This window comes from Castor canadensis, chromosome 6 (genome assembly GCF_047511655.1).
Source record: "Castor canadensis chromosome 6, mCasCan1.hap1v2, whole genome shotgun sequence".
Taxonomy (NCBI): Eukaryota; Metazoa; Chordata; class Mammalia; order Rodentia; family Castoridae; genus Castor; species Castor canadensis.
Genome location: NC_133391.1, coordinates 110,791,124 through 110,812,021, shown reverse-complemented (window position 1 = coordinate 110,812,021; position 20,898 = coordinate 110,791,124). Strand labels below are relative to the sequence as shown.

The 20,898-nt window shown below is 37.0% G+C and overlaps 1 protein-coding gene and 1 pseudogene across 14 annotated transcripts in view; one reads left to right on the top strand and one right to left on the bottom strand.

Annotated features, from left to right (window-relative positions):
- Atg10 (autophagy related 10) overlaps positions 1 to 20,898 on the top strand; it is a 273,358-nt gene that overhangs the window by 50,477 nt on the left and 201,983 nt on the right. For 3 of the 14 annotated variants that reach the window (XM_074077165.1, XM_074077166.1, XM_074077167.1), the window contains exon 3: positions 19,951 to 19,982. The exons of 10 other annotated variants lie outside the window; for them this stretch is intronic. In XM_074077165.1, coding sequence (XP_073933266.1) covers positions 19,951 to 19,982 — 32 coding nt within the window. Of the gene's footprint in view, positions 1 to 1,623; positions 1,938 to 19,950; positions 19,983 to 20,898 lie in introns of all 14 variants that reach the window. One more of the 14 variants, XM_074077174.1, reaches the window with a different exon arrangement.
- On the bottom strand, positions 8,453 to 8,638 carry LOC109695468 (metallothionein-1E pseudogene; annotated as a pseudogene).

Genomic DNA, 20,898 nt, shown 5'->3' with positions numbered 1-20,898 from the left:
AATTTGAGGTTAAAAATGATTCCATTTGATCTGGGCTCCAGTGGCTAACACCTATCATCTTGGCTACCAGGGAGGTGAGATCCGAAGGTCTACAGTTCAAGGCCAACCTGGGCAAATAGTTCATGAGACCCCATCTCCAAAATAACCAGAGCAAAAAGGACTATGGGTGTGGCTCGGAAATGTAAAATGACTAAATAGTCATTTTTGTGGCAAGTACAAAGCCTGAGTTCAAACTCCAGTCCCACCAAAACAACAAGAAAAATTAGTGTTTAGTTTGTCACAGTTTGAATATTAAAGAATGATTAAAACAAGTAGAGCAACATCTTGCATACTTAAGGAAAAGCTGCACCATTTGTTTGAAATACATGATTTCAGCTGTATTTTTTTTTTCTTTTTTCTTTTTTTTTAAAGACAGGGTCTTGCTATGTAGTCCAGAATGACCTTGAACTTAAGATCCTCCTGTTTCTGCCTCAAGTGCTGAGATTACAGTCATGCATTATTATACCTGGTCTATATATTGACAATGTATATTATCATAAGAAAATTTCATATTACATTTGTCAATGAAACTAAAAGAAGATCTATTTGATTTACTAAATTATTGCAGTTTTGAAGTACAATTTAGATTTGAGTTATCCAAATTCTAGTTAATGATGACTTTTCCATCATTTGGAGAAGATTGATAACTATTCTTCTCTATAGAAATAGAAATTAGATTAGTCACTGCCTAGTGTTGGTGTAGGAATGGAGATTGACTGTAGGAATCACACAACATAAAGGATTTTTCATAAAATGAAGTTTTTCATATAAACACTAGCAAATCCCCTCCAGTTTATTATACTATTCAAATATGAGATTTTATGTGTGTTATTATATGAAAGTATTAGGAAGCACTGAACTGAATCATATGACAATCTAGAAGGTGAGGAGGCAAGAATGTTAAGTGTAACAGGTCTCAAATTCTGCAGCTAAGAGATTTCAGGGGATAAAGAGAGGACTGGAAGAGCAAGACCTGCTATGTCTTTTATCTTAGTGATGGAGAAGCCAGGGTCAGCAGTAGTGGAATGGGAAGTGGCAGGAGGCTGATGAACCAGCTTGAGGGGAATTAGGCCAAGCAGTTGTTCAGATGGCCTCTGAATAATATAGAAGAATAAAGGCCTGGAGGAGGAATAGGTTATTCTAACTCTTTGCAATTTACTCATGCAACTTGGTCAAAATAAATTAGTGCTTTTTGCTTGTATGTCTGTGTAATTTTTGTTTAATATTTCTGAGACAGTGTTTTCTTTCTTTCTTTTGGCAGCACTGAGGTTTGAACTCAGGGTCTTGTGCTTCCAGGCAGGGGCTGCACCATTTGAGCCACACCCACAGTCTGACAGTCTTTTTATATATCAGACTGGCCTTGAACTCCTGATCCTCCTGCCTTTGCCTCCTGGGTGCTGGGTTTACATATGTGCACTACCACTCCTGGCTTAAGTTAACTCTTGAAACCTGTATTTTTGAGGAAAATAACCTTTGTTTGCAATTACTTTCTATTGAGTTATAGTCTAAGTGTTTTGCATGTATTAAATCAGCTTGTCTTCACACTGGTTGGTAACAGTAGCTACTATTATTCCCATTTTACAGGTGAGGAAACTGAGATCACACCTATTAGAGTAAAAGTGGGACATGAGCTTGAATAACTTGGCCTTGGAGTCTGCGTATTTGACTCTGCTCTATTGCTTCTCAAGGATGCAGTGATGACATGAGTCACCGGTCTCCTTCTGGACCTCACCTCTTGTCTTATGCCCTGGGACTGTTTCTGTGGAGGACCTGGCCTGCAATGGGTACTGTATTGCAGTGCCTCCTCAGATGTTGCCAATCCCACATCTGCACAGCTGTGCTTTGGAATATGGTAGCCACTAGTCAAATGAGGGAGTTCAAGTCAAAGTTTAAATTAGGTAAGATAAAATGGAAAAAAACGTGTTCCTTAGTTGTACTAGCTGCATTTCCCTATCTGCTGGTTCGGACAGCACAAAGAGCATTTCCATTATTCATACAGGTTTATTGGACAACAGCATTCTCACAGTCTATCTCCCCAGTCCCCCGATCACATACATCACCGGAAGTGAGAGCTTATTTCCTATTGGCTCCTAATTCCTTAGGTTGCTTTATTTATTTATTTATTTATTTATTTTTGGCCATACTGCTTGTTGGCCCCCTGATGCTGTCTCTCCTTGTCTTGCAAAAGAATGATGCCAGAAAATTATGCAATTTTTTTGGTGGTCACTAGTTGCTAGTCATGTAGGATTTACTTTCTTTAAAGTAGGTCTGCAACAAATACTGTTGTCCTTACTTTATCCTGAAAGTATAACACTTACCACTGAATTCTGAAAATTTCCTGCATTACAGCCTGGCCCACTTTGCCTCTTATTGAAGACCTCTAGTTTTTGTGTCTTAAAATTGTGTTTTAGTGTTAAGAAGGAGCTCCTGTATTTCTTTAGTTGGATTCTTAAGCCTAAATTTAGGATTTTATTTTTATTCATGCTAAGTACATCTCACTTTTGCCTATTGTGACTGTTTTTTTTTTAAATAAATTCTTAATCTGATCACCTTGTTATTATCATATCCAGCTTTGATGTAAACATACCTTGGTGGGTTGGCTAAAAAGTTTACATCAAAGTAACATTGTTTTTTTTGGAGAGGGTTACCAGATTAGCAGGATGCATTACAAGTAGTGAGTTTACTCTGAATCAAATAATTCAGAATGCTTTCAGAAGTGTATAGTCATGTGAGTAAGAACTCTGGAGATCAAACCAAATTTGAAGAACCTGACAACATTTAATCTGGGGAAAAAAGAGACTATTTTAGACATTCAAAGGACTGTGTTGAGTGAGCAGTGTTGATTAGAAGAATTTATTATATTGGAGGAAAAGTTACCATGGTTAGTTATGAAAAATATACTGTGTTAGTATATTCAGGAGATCACACATAGGTTACTAACACCTTGGAGCAACACCAAATAAGAAAGGGTAACTGTAGTATATTTCAATTCTTGTGACCACAAAAGTGAAGTAAGCCAAAAAACACAGTGGAAATTAAATGAAGTAGGGTTAAGTTTTCATTAAAGGCTGTGCTGTGCATTCACTGGTTGCCCTGGCAACAGGGCTCCCTCGCATGCTAATGACATTGTAATGAGAAAAAAACCACATGCAAATGCAATAAATAGTAATTAGAGGCAGAGCCTTACATGGAGCAGTGAGCTCTACCTTGGGAAGGTTTGGGAGGAGCTGGTGAAGAAGGGTTTGTAACTGAAGACAAAGAAAGAGGTGGTGAGCGAAGGACTTTGCGTTATGCATGAAAGGGCTAAGTTGAGTCTGCATGCAGCACACTCTAGCATTTGTGTCCTACAAATACCTGCTGTTTCTCTAGCAGAGAAGTCAGTCAGAAGTCAAAAAGTTGTATGTCCACATCGTCTTAACTGTTCCACCTGTTGGCATCACTATATGGACAGACTCTTACACTTTGGCTTAGGTTTGGAACATCTGCAGCATGCTGTGTGTGGAATGCTCTCTTTGCCCACAGTGGACAGGACTGGGCTTGCACAGACAAGGCAGTGGAACCAGAGTATGTAGTCAAAAGAGAGAGAAGACTTAATTCTATGTTGCTTCACACAAGACAAATAGGACCAGAAGGGACTCTATTTGGTTAAAATAAGGTGTAATTGACTAATAACACATGTTGTCATGTCACTGGAAATGTGTAAGGTCTTTGATTTGCATTAATGGTTAGTCTCAGTGGCTACAAATCTGTGCTCAATTTAGTTCTCTTTTCTCTATTTTATATTATTTTGCTCAGCTCTTTTCTGTTTTTATTGCCATATGTCTGTCTGTGTTTTTCTTGGAAATGTCTAGAAAATGGTATATTGCCTGCTACACGTTAGTCCAGTTCTTTGATTGGTCTTTTTGGTGTCAATTATACTGTAGCTCACTGAATAAAAATTGCCAGAAATAACCATTGAGATTTATAAATTTTACTATTCTTTTTCATCTCTTAATTTAAAAAACCTCAAAAGGAAAGCACATGTACTTTTATTAAAAATTTGCATCAGTATGTTGTTAAAAAATTCAAGTAATATAGAAATATTTATGAGGGATGAGGGTAGAACATTTGCCTAGCAAGCATGAGGCCCTGGGTTCAGTCCCTATCACTGAATACAAAAGAATATATGGTAAAAAATGTTTTTGGGTCATTGAACCCAGGGCCGTGTGTATGCTAAGTGTGCATTCTGACACTGAGCTACCCCACATCCTGTCTATGGTAAAATATTTTAAGTCCCTTTCAGCTTCTTTTTACTCTACTTGCCAACTCATAAACTCAAACTTCTCAGAGATAACCAGTGTTAACAGAGAACTTTGAAGCCTCTTCCTATGCACTTATATGTTATTATTATAGATGATAATATACACTGTTAAGATATTGTTAATAGCTAACACTTACTGAGTAGATTGCTGTGTGCCAGATACTGCTCACACCTTTTTTGTGTATTCCTTAGAACCTTCTTTGAGAGAAGGGAAAAGGAAGATCAAGAGAAGTTAAGAGATACACCCGAAGTGACACTCCTCAGTTAAATGCCAATAAGTCTGCTTTAGAGCCATTGCTTTCTCTCACGCTATTCTACCTGCTCTTGGGGCAGGTACACATGCGTGTATATTTTTATGTTTAGAATCAATCATTCTATACATTCTTCAAATAGTTTTTTAAAATTTAGTATTTCAGAAGCCATTCTCTATCTGCAGCTTTCCTGTGCTGGCTTTTTAAAATTGTCACATTTTGTTACCTTGATGAATCATAATTTAAGCATTTTCCTATTGAGGGATATTTCATTTACTACTGCAAATGATACTTTAATAAATATCCATGCAATACAGTTTTTATGTATACACATATATTTCAAAGGAATAGATAATTCAAGGTTGAATTGTTGAATGAGAATATATGCTCACTTTACCTTTTGATAGATAATGAAAAATTGGCACAATTACCACTCCCTTCTTAAACACTCTCCTTGCTTTTTAGACACTGCCCTCTTGGTTTCCCCTAATCTTGATGACTGCTCCTTTTGGCTTCCTCCTCATCTCCTAATTGCTAAACATTGGAACGCCCCATGACTCAATCTTTGGTCTTCTCCAATTACACTTCTGCAGGGGATCATCCAGCTCATTGGCTCTGAACACCCCCCCCCCCCACACACACACTACACACACTACATGCACCCCCTCTCTACACACACACACTACACACATACACACTATACACACACTACACACCACACACACACTATACATATGACACACACTACAGACACATACATACTACACACACTACACAGACACATACACACTACACACACACTACACACCACACACACTCACACACTATACACACACTACCACACACACTCGCACACTACACACACACTCACACACCACAGACATACACTACACACACACTTACAACACACTACACGCAGTACACACACACTACACGCACTACCACACATGCTACACACACACTATACACAACACACACTACACACACAGACACACTACACATACAACACATACTCACACACAGCACACACTACACAACACACTATACACACACACTCACACACCACACACACACACACTACGCACACTACACACACACACTACACGCACTACACATGTACTACACACACTACACACAACACACACTCATACAGTACACACACTACATGAACTACACACACACACACACACACACACACACACACACACACGGACTCCTGAATTTATATTTTCAATGCCTAGTATGACCCTGAACTTGAGTTTTTAATATCCATTAACCTAATTGACATCCCATTTTTTACCTACTAGATGCTGTAAATTTAACTCATTTTAGCACCCCCAGAACAATTGTGTTCTTAGGGCCTAGTATTATGCTGCTTGATGTAGGAACTCGATATTTACTGAGTAAATGAATGAATTAGAATTTGGACAACTTTTTCCTCCAGACTGTACCAATTTATACTACAATCAAAAAGTGTATGAATATATCCATTTTCTCATGCATTCTATAAAATTGGATATTTATTCACCTTTTTTTCCTCTAAAAGATGAGAAATGAATTCTTTTTGGTGGTACTGGGGGCTGAACTCAGGGTCTTGCACTTGATAGGTAAGTGGTCTCGTACTTGAGTCACCCCCAACCCCCAGAACCTTCACTTTTTAGTTTATTTCTCTGATAGGGTCTTGTGCTAACTTTGTCCAGGCTGGCCTTGAACCTTGATCCTCCTACGTACTGTACTGAGTAGCTGGAATTACCAAAGTGCATCAAAATGCCCAGCTTGTTTTTGAAATAGGGCCTCACTAACTTTTGCTGGGTCTGGCCTTGAACCCTATGTTCCTATCTCTGCCTCCTGAGTAGCTGGGGTTATAGACATTTGCCACCATGCTTAGCTGTTTTGAGTTTTTGAGAAAGGGTCTCACTGTGTAGTCCAGGCTGGCCTTGAATTTATGATCCTCCTGACGCAGCCTCCTGAGTGCTGGGATTACAGGTATGTAGCACCCTGTGCAGTGATACATTGTTTTAATGTATTTTTCCTCATTACTGCTGATGTTGAGTATATTTTAATGTACTTATTGGTCATGGGTATTTCTTCTAGGAATATCTTATTTGTGTCCTTTGTTTTATTATGGATCATTTGTCTTTTAAAGTTGATTTGTAAGAGTAACATATATTATGACTATAATCTCTCATTTCTTATGTGTATTGCAAATATTTTCCCCAGTCTGTCATTTCTCTTTTAACTTGATAGTATTACCAGTTGACATATAGAAGTTTTTAATTTTTAATGAATCTTCCAGTCTTCTGCTTCATGGCTCTGGGTGGTGTTTTGCTCAGGAAATCCTTTTCCACTTCTAAACTATGAAAAACATTCTTTTGTATTTTTCTCTAGACATTTATTATTATATTTAGGGCTTTAGCCATCTGGGATTTATTTGTAAGGACTGTGTGATGTGGCAGTGCAGTTTATTCATTTTATTTAATGGTGAACTTACTGGCTTCATATTGATTATTTGATTCATGCGTTGTTCCATTTCTGATCCCAAATCCCAATTTACCATATATTAAATTCTGACTTATAAGTGGTCTACTTCTAAACTCTATACTCTAGTTTCTTGACTTAGTTTTCTTAGCTATTATAATAAGTTTAGTTATTACTAATGAATTACTCTATAGTTGATTTTGATATCCTATAGTCCTACTACTAATTATTCTTTTTAAATAAAAGCCCTGTAGATTTTCTTCTTCAGATAGCTGTTGAATGACTACAGATTTCTTAAAACTTAGGATCTTTTTCATGTCCTATATTAAAATTGTTGAGTTTTCTTGATATAATGACAGGTATTTCCCTGAATCTTTGACAGGTTTTGTTCATATTGGCATGGTGTATTTTACATTTATAATTTTAGTTGGTTATGGCTACTGTTATAAAAGTTATTTGTTTGCATATGTTGATTTTCCCCTGGCCAATCTCTGAAACTCTATTAATTTTTCATTTTATTTTCTTAGATTATTTAGGCAAACAAATAAATCACCTGCAATTTTATTTTACATTTTAATTTTATTTGCTTTTTATGTATAATCATTTCTAGTAAAATGTTAAATTGTAGTCAGAATGGTGAGCACCTTTCTATTTTTCTTTGCTTAGGTGGAAATATTTATATGTAATCATTAACTGTATTTGTTATTTTTATTAGTGTTTCTCCTTTAAATTAGGAGAAATGTATTTGTACTTTTCTTAATAACTTTTTAAAAAGAGTTGCATCTGGGTGTTGATTTTTATTTTTATATTTTTGGTATTAGGGTTTGAACTCAGTGCCTTGCAGTTGCTAGACAAGCACTCTACCACTTGAACCATACCTCCAGTCCTTTTTGTTTTAGTTATATTTCAGATAGGGTTTCTGGATTTTGCTTGGGGCCATTCTCCAACTGCAGTCCTCCTACCTCTGCCTCCTGCATAGCTGGGATTACAGTTGGGAGCCACCGTGCCTGGCCCCTGAGGGTTGATCGTTACTGAACGCTTTTCTAATATCTATCAAAGTAATTGTATGGATTTACCCTTTTAAATAATTAATGTTGTAGCTATTAGAGCAGTAAGATTTCTTAACGCTAAGCCATCCTTGTATTTTTGTTACAAATCTTAACTGCATTATCCTAAATTCAATTTGATTTTATCTCATTTACTTTATTATCTCATTTATTTTCTTTTTTGCTACTTTTCTGCCATTTTTTTCAAATCACTGACTTTTATTATCATTCACAAACTTCATAGAAAAAAATTAGCAAATGGGTCAGAGTAATATGAAAAACAAATTTAGATGCACACACATCTCTATTTACACTTGGGCACCTGGCTGTCCCCCACATCAAGCACAGCAGCTGCACTTGTCGGATGCCCCTGTGATGACACAGCCCTGGGCACACCTGGCACAGGCCACAGGGCAGTAGGAGCATCAGGTCTGCCTGCAGTAGGTGCACTTGCACTCTTTGTACTCATAAGAGCCAGCATAGGAGCAGGAGCCACCAGTGGCACTGGAGCAGCTGGGGACCATTTTGAGCTCTGGTGAGGCTGCAGATGCAAAGCAAAGGGCAAAGGCAGTTGGGCTGGTGGAAGGTGTGTTCTTTTCCTGACATTCCTAAATACAGTTTTCTATTTTATTTAGAAATAGGTCAATGCCTGGTTAGAAACCACCCCCACTCCAGAAAACAAAAAGAAAGATCAACTATGTCTTGATTTACAACAGGCTATCCCAAAACAAGTCCCATAAAACAAACAACAGTTTATTATGTGTCATGATTTGTGGGCTTCATTCAGGGCTTGGTTGGGTAATTCTTCTTCTGAGCATGGTGTTGTCTGAGGTTACTTGGTGGCATTCACTTGGCAGCAACACTTTTTGGAGGCTTCACTTCAAGATGGCTTCAAGCACATGCCTGGTGCGCAGCACGACAATCGTTAAAGTGTGGATGGAGTTTTACATGGGGGCCATGAGGTTGCTCTGGTAGGTAGGGTATCTGGACTTACATAGCCTCTCAGGGCTCCAGTATCCTGAGCCAGAAGCGTCTAATTCTTTTCAAGGGTAGGCCTAGTAGTCACTTTCCCTATATTTTGATCAAACAGGTCACAGCTAGTTCATGTTCAAGGGTAGGGAAACAAATTCTTCAATAAGGGAAGGATTGTCTGAAAACTTGTAGCCATTTCTAATCTGTTGTAGTTTTATTTTATTTTTTTTCTTGCAGTACTGGGGTTTGAACTTGGGGCCTACACCTTGAGCCACTCCACCAGCCCCTTTATGTGATGGGGTCTCATGAACTATTTGCCCTGACTGGTGTTGAACCACGATCCTCCTGATCTCTGCCACCTGAGTACCTAGGATTACACATGTGAGCCACCGGTACCTGGCTATTCTGCTGTAGTTATTAATAAAGAAATACAAAATAAGAGCAACAATGAAATACAAGTTTTCACACATTAAGTTAGCAAAGAATAAAAGCAAACAATATAGATTTATAAAACTGCCAGAGTGATAAAACCATGCTAGCTTGAGTGCAGTGACACAAGCATTCTCGTATTATATGGTGACCATGGAAGACAGATCTTGAAAAGATCTTGGCAATGTATATCAGAAACTTTAAAGATATCTATCAATATTTAACTAAAAAATTTTGAAATCTGAGGGGGGGAAATTTTATTCACAAGTATATACGTTATTTGTGAAAACTTTCAATCAAAATTTGAATAAAATTTTACCAATAGTGAGTGTATTTATGGTAAATGTTAGGACCACCTGTATGCAACTTTATATAGTCTTTAAAAGTGATATTCCCAAATCCTGCGAGAGAAAAATCTCATGATAGCATTAAATTTTTTTTCATTTGAAGCATAATAATTGTACATGTCTGTGGGGCACAGTGTGATGCTTCAATACACGTTTACACTGTGTTATAATCAAATCGGGGCAATCGGCTTGCCCGTCACCTTAAATATTTATCATTCTTTGTGGTGTGAACATTTAGAAACCTTCTTTTTTAGACATTTTAAAATCTACATTATATTATTGTTAACTATAGTCATCCCACTGTACAGTAGAACACCAGAACTTATTCCCCTAACTGTAACTTAGTATTCATGACATAGCATTCTTGTCTGAAAAAGTAGTTTACAAAGTTGTATTTATAGTATGATTCAAAACAAGTTTAAACAATTCCTATCCATTAAAAATACACAAGAAGAAAATACACTTGAATTTAATAGGGCTTGTCTTTGTATGATTAAAGTATGACTTTTTTTCCTGCCATGGTATTACTTATTGAAGAAAAAGCAATTAGTGTTTTGTGATCTTGAATTCTATTTTAGAATAATTTCAGTAGGACAGATAATAATATAAACCCCTCACCATGGCCAATAAAATCCATACATGATTTGACTTGACCTTTTTGCTGTCTCCTACAACCACCAAAATTACTCAGCCACAGGACCTTTGCACTAATTGTTCTCTCTATCTGGAATTCTTTGCCTTTAAACCATTACTTCACTCTCATGTTTACTTCATTAGATCTATTTGTTTTATTCAAATTTCAAATTTCTGAGACGCTTTGTCTGATTACTATTTTTATTTCTCTGATTGCATCTCTTTCCATACCTCTCCAACAGTTACCCTCTCTATTTAATCTTTAGTGTCCTGATCAGTAGGACATAATATAACTTTTCCTTTATTTATTATCTGTCTTTTTACGCTCATGTTGTATGAAACCAAAATTTTGTTTTCGTTTTATGTTATTACTACCTGAAATTACATATTTTATTCTTTAATAAAGGTGTTTATTTTGTTTCCGTTATCAAAATCTAATCTTGCAGAGTGAAGATTTTATGTGTCTTATCACTGTGAATACACATAGAAAGAGCAAAATGTAGTATGCATGCAGTAAATACCTTTGGATGTGTGAATGAATTTAGATATCTTGTAAAGGAACTTTAGTTTTGAGATATTTGTCACATATTTACCTCTTGTTCTCAAATCAGTGCTCTTAAAATTGGTAGCAAACATTTGATAGTGTTTTAGGTTTCAGAGACCTTTGAGTAACTGAGTAATAAGTGCATAAAATGCACAAAATTAACAAAATAAAAGTCTGACAAGACAGAAAAATACAAAATGGATCTAGTCATACAGTAAGTGAAATACATTTATTTTTACTAATACTTTTAAAATGTGAAAATAAAGTTGAATTGCTCTTAGGTTAATTAGTTCCAGAAGTCCCTGAAATGTTCAAAATTGAATTGAATGGAAAACGGTGCTCAGGGCTCCACTTTCAAAGTTTTTAGGCCACTTAACTCCCTGCAGCTCACTATGCTTGCTTATTTATTGAGTATTTTTCTGTCTTTCACCTCAGGGTCTTTGCATTGCCGTATCTATTTATGTATTTTGTAGTGCTGGGTCAAATCCAGGGCTGTCTCTGTGCTGGCGTTCTCTACCAGTGAGCTACACCCACAGCCCTGAAACAGAAATGGGAGAGGTGATCTCACAGCACAGAAGCATCGCTGGCTGAGTCTGGGCTGGGGTATTTGACTAAGTGACCCATCTTCCAGACTGGGGTTCTTTCTCTGTTGCTGTATCTTGAAGTTCAGTAAGCTTGTCTTCTGAAGTTTCTATGCTGCTGCTAATTATAGTCAGTATATTTTTCAGTTCAATATTTTATTATTTAAAAAATATTATTTATTTACTTATCTATTTTTGGTTGTAGTAGGGCTTGAACTCAGGGCCTTGAGCTTGCTAGGCAGGTGACTCACTTGAGCTACACCCCATCCTTTTTTGCTTTAGCTATTTTTTAGAAAGAGTCTTGTATTTTTGCTTGCATTGGCCTCAGACCGTGATCCTTCTACCTATAGCCTCCTGCATAGCTGGGATTATAGAAATGTTCTACATGCATGGGTTATGTGTTGAGATGGGGTCTTGCTAAATTTTTGCCTGTTTGGCCTTGAACCACAGTCTGCCAAATCTCTGTCTTCTAAGTAGCTGGGAATTACAGGCATGAACTACCATGCCTGGTCCCTCAAATAGTTTATTTATCATTGTTGTGCTGGATGTGGGTACATTGTAGCACTTACAGAGGTTCTTGTAATGTAGCAAATATAAATAGTTTGGTTTTTAACTGTGGAAATTTGACGTAGATTGTTCTTATATATTCCATTTCTGTGCTCATCAATCTCATGTTTTCCTCTGCTTTCTGGAACATACAGAGTATATTCATGATAGCTGTTTTCCTGTCTTGTCTCTAATTCTATCAGTTGCATATTTCTGTGTCCTTTTCTATTGGCTGATATATTTCTGTTTTGGTTTCAGTCATATTTTTTATGTTTCTTCACATGCCTGGTAAGTTTTCACTGTATTCCTACTTTGTGCATGGTAAAATCTTTTTCCTTTTTCTGAAACACAGTAAGGAACCTTGGAATCAGTTTTGTTTTTTTATTTTTTTTGACCTAAAGGTTTGGATTAGCTTAATTTTTTTCTAAGTTTTATCTTAATTTTAATAGATAAATAATAATTGATATATATTTATGGAGTGCAGTGTGATGTTTCAATCCATGTATACATTGAGTATTGATTTAATCAGGATAATTAGTAAGCCTATCACTTCCAGTGTTTATCATTTATTTCTTCATGGTGAGAACATTTAAAATCCTCCTTTTAGCTGTTTTAAAATATATACTGTGTTACTAACTATAGTCACCATGCCGTGCAATGTAACAGCAGAACTTAGGGAAACTGTGTTCTCTCCTTTCCTGCCAGCCCCAGTCTGTTTGATTCTTTCAAAGCTTGTTTTTAAGATCTGTCGGGACAGGTCCTGAACAGCCTTTAAACTAGGTCTAATCTGGACCACCATTAAGGCATTTCCTTTTTGAGGATGCTACTCATTGTGCATGTTATGACATCTTTCTGCTCTGGGTAGTTGGGCATATGAGCAATTCCTGGCCTTGTGTTTTTTCTGAGAACTATTCTGCCTGCTTTGTCTCACTGTTTCTTCCCAGTCCTCTCTCCCTCCCTCCCTCCCTTCTTTCTTTCCTTCCTCCTTCCTTCCTTCCCTTCTTTGGTAAGTTTATTCTGGACAGACAGAATAAGTAGTCTCAGTCACACAACTTTCTTTTTTGGCAGTACTGGGATTTGAACTTAGGGCCCCACACTTGCCAGGAAGGCGCTCTACTGCTTGAGCCACTTCCCCAGCCCTCAGTAGTTTCTTCACATGCATGTGCAGATCTCTACTTGAAGACGGGATGGTGTTCCTCTGAGAATCTCAGAAGTCTTTGTCTCAGTGCTTGCCTTGCATTCAGATCCACAGATTCTAGTCACTGTTTTCCTAAACTCTGAACTCTGTCTCCTCAAGTAAATGCTATTGGGGGTTCTATTGGGATTGCCCTTCCCTGTGGTGTGGTATAGAATCTTTCTGTAGGCAGTGACCTGGGACACTTCTTGGGTTAACCTGGTTTATTTTCCTTCTCCCAGAGATCATTGTCCTGGACTGTCTGTGTCCAATGTTTGAAAACACCTATTTCATATTTTTTATTTGGCTTTGTAATTATTTAAGGCGAGAGGGTAAATCTAGTATTCATTGTTTGTATCATGGGTAGTATGTCAAAGAAACACTTAAGAATTCAAAATTCTTGTAGGATACTTGTGCAGGCTCTCATTTATATGAAATACAAATTTAATAAATGTAAGTTTTAGGTTAAGATACATCCTCAGTCAACTGGTCTGTTTCCAACCGTAAAATTTGGAGTACGGCAGTGGGAGCACATGGATATTAAGGAGACCAAGTATTATAGGAGGACCCCCTGTGGCGGGGCAAGGAGGAGGTGTGCTTCTGTTCCTCTTACACTTGTATTGGGTGGCTCCTGCCTGGATATAGAGGAGCATGTTTTCTCCTTCTGAGACATTAATGCCAAGCTATGGGAAGCAGGGGTCCTGATAGATGATACAGAAGTAGAAGAAATTCAGTGTAAGAACTTTAGACATAGGCCTGGGATGGAAATGACTGGAAGGGCAGAGATTGTGACTCATTCTGGGAAATATTTCAAGAAACTTTTGTTACAGTAATAAAGAATGCTGAGTGGATTATACCCTTCCTCTCCTTCCTTGTCTTCCATTGTCCTTCCTCTCTGCCGATGTTTGAGTTTGCCACATGTCTGGCACCGATCCAAGTAGTGAATATTGAGCGCTTGTTTTGACAAAATGACCCCAGTAAAGTTTTAATCTCACATTATCCAGGCTCGTTGGGTTTAAAAGCAGTGCTTAAACTACAGTGTACCCTTCTAGAAAAGCTGTCAGTCCTTCTGCTGTATTCTTGGTCAAACCATTTGGGTTCCAGCAACAGCTGTGAGATTCTGGCTTGTGTCCTCAGGTTGGAGCAAACTCTTGAAACCCTGGCCATTGACTGCCTGACTTCAGCTGTTCTAGGCAAGCTGTCCATGTTAGGTGCAGGATGTGTGCCTTCTCTCATTTCTTCTTGGCTCTCCACCTGTTTTGGGTTGAATAGTGTCCCCCCAAATTCATGGTACTTATTTGGAAATAGGGCATTTGCAGATGTGATCAAGTTAAGATGAGGCCATACTAGATTAGGGTGACTCCTAAATTTCCTCTGACTGATGTCTTTATAAGAAGAGGGAACTTGGGGTACAAGACAGACACACAGAGAAGGCCATAAGATCACAGAGGGAGCGATTGGAGTGAGGTGTCTGTAAATCCAGGAAGAGACAAGAGAGGGTTCTTCTCTATAGCCTGAAGAGAACACATGCCCAACAATACCTTGATTTCAGATTTTTTAGCCTCTAGAATACTGAAAGAATATGTTTCTTTTCTTTCTGTCTTTCTTCTTCTTGTTTTTTTTTTTTGTGGTGCTAGAGATTGAGCTCAGGGCCTCACACTTGCTAAGCAGGTGCTCTACCACTTGAGCCACTTGGCCTGCTGTTTCCATTGTAAGACACTGGTTTATGACTCTTATGCCACCCATTCCAGGGAGGACTTTCTTACTTCCTGTGTCCTTTCAGGATTCTTCTCTGAGGAATTCAATTGTTTAAGGTCGGGTACCTTTCATTTCCCTAAATACTGGGAAGGTTAATAAATTATTTGTATTGCTTTGTAAGGATAGTGCTTTGAACTCAAAATGACAGCTTGCTACACTGATAATTTTTATACCATTAGTATTACCAAATTTCTTTCAGTTTAGCAAAGTACAAAATTTATAATTTCTTATAACAGTCTTGTAACAGTCAGTGGCTTTAAATGCACTAATTTACATTTAAAAGGAGTAAGATTTGGAATAACGAAATTCAGAGAGATGGGGAAGGTCAGAACTTGGGTCTTCTCTATGTTTTTTTCCTTTTTTAAAATCTGTGATACTTGAAAAACAAAACTCAACCTTTGAGAATGTTTTGAAGAGAGCAAACAGACAAAATATGGCAAAATCTCTACAAACCGCAGTTGGAAACAGGAAAAAAGAGAGAAAAATTTAGTTTTCTATGGCAGCCCCCGTACCGCTCCAATCAGTTATAACATCCATTGGCCATTCCTCTGGCACAAATAAGCAGGAACACTCTGGGACTAAGAACGAAATTGTTTAATATAATAAAAAGTATGAGGGCACACATGGAGGTCCCATTCCACGAGCTGAAAATTGAAGACTCAGAATGGGCAAGCTGGAAAACCTGAAAACAAAGCATTATTAAAAAATGAGAAAAGGAAAAGAAAATGCTTCATAGGGAAACCTAACATTTAGCGGTATCTGTTGATGGTGTTAATAAGGAAAGTGGTACCTAGTGCGTTTTAATGCTTTGGTTCTAAGAAGGGAAGGGATTTAACATCATTTAAATTATAATCATTCTGTAAAAACTTGTGTGAGATAAGCAGGCTGTGGAAATTCAGAATATGTAAACCCACGTGAACTGTACTTCTTCCCCTCCTCATTCCAATAAGGTCACCAATAGTCCTTGGTAACCTTTTCTGACCTGGCAAGGAGCTGGTTTTCTTCTGCTATCTTCTCCTGGGGCTGCTGTCCTTGTTGTGCTTTGGCCTGCATCAGGGGACTGGGGAGGAGTCTTCTGCTCATCCAAGAAGTCAGGAAGGGACCAGAGGTAAACGAAAAGTAGGGAGACTTGTTCTATTTTAGTGTCTAGTGAAGAAAAGGGAGCCAGGAATATTGGAAGGAAGCTAACTTATTATACAAATGAGTATAGTGCTGAGTTTCTCAGCATGGCTTTATTGAATGGAATTGAAAATAGAAAGTACTAAGTGATATCAGATAATGTCTACTTAAAAAATTAAGTGAACATATGCTATCATTAGGTAGTAACCTAGGAAAAAAGTATTGGCCTCATTGTGGTTTAGCACCTACAGGGTTAGTTCAAAAAGGAAGGAAAATAGAAACAAAATGAGCTTTGTTTGCCAGAGTATTTCATGCTTCTGAGAATCATATTGATCACAGAATGGAAGGAAAGTTTTAATGACCTTTTACTCCTGACTTGGATCTTAGTCTTCCTAGTGCACTATTACTTTTTCTTTTCTGAGTTGGGTCTTTATTTAATTTTTGTAAGCAAAAGCAATATATTATCATTGTAAAAATTCTAATATTGCATAGATATTTAAAATAAAGGCAAAAATCTTTTACTCCTGACCCAATGCTGTGCAAATACATGTATACATACATATGTGTTCAAATAAATGGAATTATTGTTCTATAACCTACTTTTTCTATGTAGCATTACATCATTTACATCTTTGTTTTATGTTTATTTATTTGTTTGTTTGAGACAGGGTGTCTCTATGTAGCCAGGCTGGCCTAGAACTTGGTATGTAGCCCAGGCTGGCCTCAAACTCATGATACTCCTGCCTGAGCCTCCCAAGTGCTAGGGTTATACTACACTTGACTCATAATTTTGGCTTTTTTTTTTTAAATGGCTCTGGGGATCAAACTCAGACCCTCACAAATGCTAGGCAAGCACTATACCACTGAGCCACACCTTCAGCCCTGACATCTATATATAATTATTTCATTATTTCTAATAGTTATGTAATATTTCATTATATTAGTGATTTTAATTTGTTTAATTGAACCCTTATCAATGACAAATAATTCCTTAATTATTCTCATAGTTATCCTAAAACTTTAAACAATATACTTGATTTCTCATATTTGGACAATGACTATTGATTCTTACTATGATAGATGAAGTATTTAGTGTACTTATACTATCTCCCTCCCTCCTGTTATTCCTTCTGATTTTTTGATTAATTATATTATTTTATTTCATTCAACTTTATAATACTTAGATTCTGTTTAGTAGCTATATTTTAGTTCTCAGTTCTTTGTTTATAGGTTGATTATAAACCTAAATCTAATAAAAGTATATAATAAGTCTGCTTATATAAATATGACTTACTGCAGTCCTAAGAATTGTGATAGATGGCAGTTTAATCCTCTGTCACCCTGCTATGGGATAGCAACTACTTTAGGTCAAAAATTCTACAGATTCTTAGCCAGATGCTGATGGCTCAGATTTGTAATCCTAGCTCCTCAGGAGGCAGAGATCAGGAGGATTGTGGCTGGAAGCCAGCTGTGGCAAATATTTTGCCAGACCCTATCTTGAAAACACTAAACACATACAAAAAAAGGGGCTGGCAGAATGTCTGAAGTGGTAGAGCATCTGCTTAGCAAACATGAGGCACTGAGTTCAGACCCCAGTACCACAAAAAAAAAAAAAAAAAAAAAAAAAGAAAAAAATCTGCAGATTCTCTTAGTTTCATACCATAACTATGCTGAGAAAGCTTTTTTTAAACTGGGCAGGGGCAGAGAATCTCTAATGAAGGATCAACAGTCACAGTGTTTTCTTGTAGTTTTATTCCCAACTAGTGACAAATATATCCAATAGGGATTCAAAATGTTAGGTCACACAGAAAAGCAGTAATAATGGTTTATATCATGCAGATGGGGGTGGAGTGGGGAGCCACCTTTGTTGAATTGAACACATCTGCAAGATGCAGTTCTTTCACAGGACAGGTCCAGCTTCCTCAGGTGAGGATCTTTATCTTAATGAGGCAGTTACCAGTTCCCTATGAATTACTTTGACTGGATCTGGTCACTCTGTACTTAATATTGCCAGCGGCATTAGAGTTAGCCATGGCCAAGATACACACATGAATATAGAAAGTGTAACACTATCAAAAACTGAAACCAGTGCTGTTGGCATTGGTGGGGTTTGGGGTGGCTGTGGGGATGAGATACAGTTAACAGTCAGAACTGTGTTTTGAAGGATCCTTTATATCCATAACAATTACTTTCCTACCATCTAAATTTGGCTTTTAAAATATTGAACAGATAGTAGTTTAATTTCTGATCTATCCAGTGTAAACTTTGTTTTTCAGTAGCAGTTTTAATTTTATTTAGTTTTTACCCCCAAGGTTAATCAGTTTTGGATAGCTACTGGTAATATTGGTTGGATCTTCTACAGTCACTTGAGGGAGGGCTTTTTATTTTAGTACTGGGGTTTGAACTCTGGTTTTGAGCTTGTTAGGTTTGGCCTGTTCCTCAGGGATCCACTGTCCTCTGAGGCCTTGTTTGATTAGTGCTGGCAATGACCTCGAAACTTCTGTTAAGTCTTCCTCCTTGATGGCCTCGTCAAGCCCTTCCTGCAGCTGTCATTCTGGGCAGTTAACTTTAAATCCTAACACAATGCTTTATTCCAAACTAGAACTGAGGCTTTAAGAGAATCACTTTTTCTTTTTTAAGATAACAACATTTTTGTAAACATGATCTGTAAAAGTTTATTAAAATTTGGCATGCTGGAGGCATGGCTTAAGCACTAGAGCGCCTACCTAGCAGGCTTGAAGCTCTGAGTTCAAACTCCAGTAAGAACTTCGGAAAAAAAAATTCAGCAAGAGAAGTCCCATAATTATTTGGGTAGCTGGATTCTAGTAGGCATAACATAGCTTACTGGGTGGCATGGTCCTATGATAGCTTATAAGAAAACAGATTCAAACATGTTCTGTTAGGAAATTCCTAGATTTCCATCAACATTGCACTAGAAAACTTGCTTGTCTGTCTGGGGTTCTGTAAGGCCTACGGGACATTTTCTCCCTAAATATTTAAGATCGAATCTACTGCAGCAGTGTGATAGCCTGGAGGCACATGTGCAAAGGGAAATCAATTCTTTTTAAAAAATGTGTTATTTATTTATAGGCACAAAAGTGCATGTTAGAGAAAAATCAGGGCTGGTGGAGTGCCAGTAGAGCATCTGCATAGCAAGTATAAGGCCCTGAGTTCAAACCCCAGTCCCACCACCAAAAAAAAAAAAAAGAAAAGAAAAAGCCAGGCACTGGTTGGCTCATGCCTGTTATCCTAGCTACTCAGGAGGCGGAGGTCAGGAGGGCTGCGGTTCGAAGCCAGCCCTGCAAATAGTTCAAGAGACCCTGTCTCGAAAATACCCAACATTAAAAAAAGAAAAAAAAAAATTAAGGTGACTTTCTAATTCTCTTACCTTGCTTACCCAAACCCTTAGAGGTTACTACTTAGCATACATATATACATGTTTTTCAATGTGTATATATGTAGAAGTACATAGACATGTATACCGCATGTAAAACTTAAAATAAAAAAATAATGATCTATCTTGGTAAATTTTCAATATAATACTTATAGAACTTATTCATTATCTTTTTGTGGCTTCATAGCATTCAATAATTTGGATATACCATAATTTTTGTAAACAATCTTCACTAATGATTATTTAGGCTGTTTCTAATTTTATACCATTAAAATAATACTTTAATACATATCATATAGCATGCGTTTTATTTCTTACATGTGTACCTATATCTCCAAGATAAATTCCTGGAAGTAACATGTGAGTTCAAGGTATGTGCATTTTTAGTTTTGATAGTCATTGCCAACTAGCTCTTCAGGGATATTGTACCAATGTAAGCTCTCCTTCCCCTGGCAATGTAGGAGAGTGTCTGCCTGTTTTATCTACATATTTGTTTGCATAGTGTAGTTTAGTAGTTTACACTTTTTGATCTTTGTTAATTAGATTGTAAAAAAGTCATCACATCAGTTGTAAGTTACATTTTTTGTTTGGGTAACATAAGAAACATCCACGTGTATATTTCCTTTTTAGTGAACTATTTATATAGACTGCTCATTAGTCTTTTTTCTTATTAATTTGCTGGAACTCTTTATATCATGAGGAAATTAAAAGCTATTTATATATTGAGAAAATTAGGTTTTTTTCTGTATTATCTAAAACCTTTTAAAATCACATTTTATGCTTAATCTTAGACAAAAAGCCAAGAAACCATTTGTGTTCACATTTTATATTTGTCTTTTGACTTTATGTTGTTAAGATTTTTTTACTCTGTGTTGTAGAATTTATCAATCTTGTGATGTCTGTGTTTTTATCATATTTTTTCTAAAAAACTATAGTTCTTTTAATGTAATCTAGTTAGTGCTTATATTGCCAATTGTCTGGTTTTTAATCATATTTTAAAAGGCACATATTATTTATATGCTCCAACATTTTCATCCAGTGTATTTATGGTTTTTCTCATTTAAATTGGTGAAGGGCATTTTATTTAGATAACTGGAAGAGTTTGGGCTGTGAGGAAATGTTCTGTATTAGTGGTATTTGGGTTGTCACCTGAACATTTCCTGTATTTTCTCTTTTCAGTGACAGAGTAAAGCAATCTGCTTTGTGTTAGATGGTCAGCAGGACGTCCTGATAGCTGATGTGTACTTGGACATGGAACAATTATAAGGCGTAAGATTAGTGACAGTT